This window comes from Poecilia reticulata, linkage group LG10 (genome assembly GCF_000633615.1).
Source record: "Poecilia reticulata strain Guanapo linkage group LG10, Guppy_female_1.0+MT, whole genome shotgun sequence".
NCBI classification, from domain to species: Eukaryota; Metazoa; Chordata; class Actinopteri; order Cyprinodontiformes; family Poeciliidae; genus Poecilia; species Poecilia reticulata.
Window position 1 is genome coordinate 32789035 of NC_024340.1, and position 5588 is coordinate 32794622.

The 5588-nt window shown below is 46.3% G+C and overlaps 1 protein-coding gene across 2 annotated transcripts in view; it reads right to left on the reverse strand.

Annotated features, from left to right (window-relative positions):
• Window positions 1-5588, reverse strand: part of LOC103471770 (transcription factor COE3-like) — a 119146-nt gene that overhangs the window by 99095 nt on the left and 14463 nt on the right. For both annotated transcript variants that reach the window (XM_017307218.1, XM_008420951.2), the window contains exons 2-3: window positions 1335-1491; window positions 95-158 (exon numbers count right to left, since the gene is read on the reverse strand). In XM_017307218.1, coding sequence (XP_017162707.1) covers window positions 95-158; window positions 1335-1491 — 221 coding nt within the window. The remainder of the gene's footprint in view (window positions 1-94; window positions 159-1334; window positions 1492-5588) is intronic.

The window sequence follows — 5588 nt, forward strand, 5'->3', positions numbered from 1 at the left end:
GGACCTCGGCCGGTTCTGCTGGACTTACCAGCCGGACCTCGGCCGGTTCTGCTGGACTTACCAGCCGGACCTCGGCCGGTTCTGCTGGACTTACCGTTGCTGTAGAGCAGCTGGAGGCGGTAGTGGATCCCGTTGTTGGTCTTTTCTCCGTTATATTCCTGCCAAACAGAAGCAGAAATCCTGCTGTAAACATCTCACACCAAGTCTGCACCATGTCAGGGTCTGGGTTAAGGGTCAAGGTAGGGGTCAAGGGTTAGGGTCAGGGTTACTGATCAGACAGTGACACTGAGGAATCGGCTCTCCTGGGAACCACGTTCTCTGAGATTTGGGAAAATTCATGTAATGGAGCCTGCAGGAATCCCTGCCATGGGACAAACTTTACGTTTCAGACAACTGATCGGACGAGAATTTGAAATAATGAATGAACTGAGTCGATGTTCGGACTCCTTCCTGCAGCCTGGACCAGTTTCTGCACACATTCATCAGATGAAGCAACAATGACACAGAGTTGGAATATATTTGGATACTGCTGTCCTTTCCCTGCCTTCCTGACCTTCTGCTCTCCTTCGTCCCGACATTTATTCTCCATTTTATTTCTCCTCCCGCATCAGAGCCTCACTGCTCGGCCGTGCGATGCCAACCGTGCCTGTGAGCGTTGGCCCAGTCCCGGTGCGTTGGGCCGAGAGACTAGAGGTCAAAGCCGAGGTGAGCGAGTGGGCGGACAACGTTGGTGCCAGCTGGCGGCAGATCAAAGAGCAAACAGCTCGAACCTGCCTGGATGTTACGGTGACTCGCTTTACTGAGAGGCAGCAGAGAAACGTTCACGCTGATGGGAAAACGTCAGGATTCCTTTACAGGCTGGAAAACTGAAGGTTGCACCAATCGGCCAGGAAAATCCAATTTAGGATCTGTTCCTTGTCTAAATGGGTCCTGATACAGCTCCTCACAGACTCCTCTGAAGGTCTGCTGGGCTTTCTGGCTCAGGAATGTCAGACGTTCTGGAAGTTTTGGGCCCTCCAGAACATTTCAGCAGGAGCCAAGGAACATCATCCTGCTGCGTTCAGGAACACGGAGCTGGACCTAGAGGCCCTGAAATAACCTGAATGTTGGACCCAAAGAATCTCACTGCCCTCCCCAGCTCACCTTCATCCCCAAGCCCTGGGGATGAAGGTTACATTGAGCCCCCGAGGCATGTTGGACCCGGGTTAGTCATAACCTGGGTCATGGGGGACACTGTGCTCAGGAAAAGTCTTCAAGTAAGTTTCGCATAGCAGAAGTCGCCAGATAATGTTCAGAAATGCAGCATGAAGTCCAAACAGTGAATCCGAAGTTACCTTGTCTTTCTCCACAAAGTCTATGTAGGAGGTCCGCTCGATCTCCACCGGCTGGCCCTGCCGGTCGTACAGCGCCAGCACAAAGTGGAAGAAGTTGGACTTCCTCAGGTTGGATGGAGGCTGCTTCTCAAAGTGGGCCCGGGCCAGTCCAACGCCGCTGAAACACACAACAACAGTCTGAGGGCTCTCATCAAACATGGCGGACCTGCAGGTTGTAGCTTTCTGGTTTCATCCTGATTCAGGTCTGACAAACTGCAGTAACCAGGTTTAATTCAACAGAATGTTCTGGATGCGTTCGACACGCCGTGAGTGGATCGCTGAGTCTTTTCTAGAACATGCAGGACAGCCGACTGCCTGGAGAAAATTAGGACTCATCTTCATTATGACGGCACTGAATCTCATCTCATTTTCACTTTGACATCAGCAAACGTGTCTCGACATGAAGTCGGCTAATTGTTGTGAAATTATGTGTGATTCTATATGAAAACTCTGAGAAACACGAAGAAAACATTAATCACAGGCGATAAAGGAGGATTTAGTCAAAAGCCAGTAGAGAGAGCAGATCACCGTCTACGGTAAGCAGTTATGGACAAAAACATCAGCTTTGTTCATTATTACTGGAAATGTATCTGGTCCAATTAGATGATATAAAATCAGGTTATGGACATAAAAGAACTGTTTGCTCCTCAGCGCACCTGGAACAGATAGTAGCTGACCTGACGCCACTGTGGACCAATCAGAGCTGACCTGACGCCACTGTGGACCAATCAGAGCTGACCTGACGCCACTGTGGACCAATCAGAGCAGACCTGACGCCACTGTGGACCAATCAGAGCAGATCTTGCTGTTTTAAAGTCACAGAGGTTTTACAGTGAAAAAGGTTTGATTTGAGCTCATGAAACCAAACTGGTTTATTATTTCTACAGATTCATAGTTAGTTCAAAAGTGACAGAAGAAACACAATGAACTCATTTCCTGTTTTAAGGAACAGAATATTTATCAATTTTCCAAAAATTCAACTCATGCAAAAATCAACATCTGAAAAAAAATGTAATATGAAAATTAAACTGCTTAAGCAAATATTTCTGTTCTTATTAATGATGTAAAAATCACAGGGGTCAGAGGTCATCTGAGCGATGCTTTAAGGCCTGTGTAAAATGAGCTTCAGGTCGATGTTCCTGCAGGAGGCGACCTCTGACCTTTGCTGGCAGGAACTCGGAGCCAACAGGGGAAAACGCTCCAAACAGCAGCCAAATATTTTCACATCAATCTCATTTCCTAAAACACTTCATGATCAATAAAACGCCAGATCACGGAGAAATATTTATTCATGCTCTGGGTTTGTTTTTGGAAAGTTGCCGGCCGGCCGGCTCTCCCGTTGCTTCCTGGCTCGGGGGGGTTTTCCCCAGACGGCAGATTAATACAGCCCTGACCTTTCTGAGCCTCCATTACCGATGCTTAATGCCTCATTTGCAGGCCGGCTGGTTGAAAGCGAATTCTCCTGACTCCCAGCGTTTGGCCCGCCGGACGCGGAGTGGAGAGCTGCAGAGGAGCGGCAGCTCAGGTGTGTTTGGCCGTTTTAATGGAGGCTCGCTGGGAATAAGAGCCGCCGAGTGTCGAGATAAAAATAACAGCAGCAGAAAGACGGCGGCCATGACTTCAACACTTCCAACATCAAATGTTCCTGTGTGAAAAAGCAGCTTCACACCTGTCTGCCAGTACAACCAGCAGCCGCCTCCAGATCCACACTGGAAACAATGGGAGCAATAAATCCTTCAACATCTGAGAGGGAAATGGCTCAGCTGCAATCATTAATCATGACGGTTATTTTTATGAAATATGCTGAAGCAGGTCTCAGGTAAATCTGAACGTTTCCTGTTTATTATTCTGCAGAGGAGAGAAAACGCTAAAGTTCAGGTTTTGACGATAAATCACAGATTTTTCTGATTTCTTTAAGATTTATCATGAAATAAAACCATCCGCATCTGATCAGACCTATTACTTATTATTAGTAAGTAATAAGGCCATATATGAGAACACCCAGATCAGATAATTAGGAATAATAACTTATTGTTGGGCAGAGAACAGCAGATTTGTTTCCAGCTTCATGACGACACGTTGAGATAAATTTAGTCTTTTTTAACAGCCCAAGACACAAATGTTGCTCTGAAGCTCAGACTTGTCCCAACATGGCTGCAGTTTTAATCAGCTGATGCTAAATAATCCGTCTGCGTTACAGATGGACAACAGGAAGAACCAGCCGGTTCTAATCAGGATCATCAGAACCATGAGAACGGATCAGAAATATCAATGAAGGTGATTCGTCGTGTCCTGACCAGTTCCTCTGATCCTCCACCAAGCCGGGTCCAATCTGACACCAGAACCGAAGGAGACCAGAGGAAACAAGCCGACCCAGTCCGGCACCAAACCTCAGCCCTGCTCCCGTCAGACCCGAACCAGAGGTCCAGTAGAACTCACCCAGTCCTGGGCCCAGTTGTTGCTAAAACCAGCAGAGCATCAACCTGAAGCATCACTCCTTCTGACCAGCAGAGGGCGACAGTGGAGAGGAAGAACTCCTCTTTAACACAAGGAAAGATCCAGCAGAACCAGAACCAGACTCAGGAGTAAACTTGTCACTATGTAGGTCACATGGCGGTTCTGACTTCTGACCCGTTCTCAGATCACAGATGTCTTTATTTTCCATCCATCCATTTTCTAACACCCTGGGGTCAGGAGCTGCTGCCTCCAGCTAACGTTGCGGGCGAGGGGCGGGGTCACCTGGACAGGTCACCTGGACAGGTCACCAGTCTGTGGCAGGGCAACACAGAGACACACACACACTCACACACACCTAGGGGCAATTTAGTCAGACCAATTAACCTGACAGTCATGTTTCTGGACTGTGGGAGGAAACCGGAGTACCTGGAGAAAACCCACCATGCAGGGAGAACATGGAGACTCCATGCAGAAAGACCGGGAATCGAACCCAGAACCTTCTTGCTGCAAGGCAGCAGCTCTACCAACTGCGCCACTGTGCAGCCCGTCTTTATTTTCCTGCTAAGCCGAGATAAGAGACGAAACCCCGTGGCGGTGCGCGTGTCCCTTTAAGGAAAACCACGTGACCGATACACTTCCTGTGTGTTTGGATGTGACCGCGTCAAATTGTATGGCTGAGGGAGAAACTGGACACGTTAGTGGGTTCAGTGGGTTTTTAACTACCGGCATAAATCAACAGGAAGTTTTCTCCCCTGTGGGACCATTTTGATGATTATTCGGTTCTCATTTCCACTTTTGATCATTTTTCTTTCAGATTTTTCCAGTTCGTTTCTTTTGGATATTTGAATTAGTTTACATGGATTAACTTTTATTTATATTGCAGGTGAGATGTAGGATTTACTCCCAGGTTTTGTCTCACGGTGACCGGAGCTCTTCACCACCAGGTGTTCTGTTTATCTGTGCTGCCCATCAATCCATCCTACCTGGTGGCGACGTCACATCCTGCTTACTCAGCAGATTCCTTATCCTACCTGTGGAAGTTTCATTTCCTGTGTTTTATTTCATCACAGATGACTATGAGCTTTATTAAGTGTATTTTATATCTGGCTTCAATAAGCTGCTGTATCACTTCATGTTTTTAGTTTACATGATATGTAAACTAAAAACATGAATATGTTGTTTTAGTGGCTATTTTGTCCCTGTACTTTAAAGTATTTTAGTTTAATTACAAACTTTTCTAAATAGATGTTGGTAGCGATTCTATGGATTGAAGCTGAAATAACGTGTAAAATTAGTGAATCCCATCATTTCAGTGCAGCTGCTAACAGACTGACACACGACGTATTAATGCAAAAACCCTGACAGTGTCTGTCTGTGTTTAGTTTAATGGTAGGATATTCTAATAAAAGGATTAGTGCAAACATAGCTTTTAATTTTAAACAGGAAGGATATTCAGATGAAGTGATCTTGTGGTTTCATCAATGATATTTTGTTCCAGTGCTAAGATGAGCATAACTAAAAAAGCTTCTTGTTCAGTCACTCAAATAATGTTAACCAATATATTGAACATTAACAACCTGATGTAGTTTGTTTGTAAACACGACGGTAGCAGTTTTAGACAGCTAAAATCTGCAGTAGGAAAATCTGACAAGGTAGCAATGATAGAACACCGTGAGGGGGACGAACCGGTCAACAGTTGGGGACAAACCGGTCAACAGTTGGGGACAAACCGGTCAACAGTTGGGGACAAACCGGTCA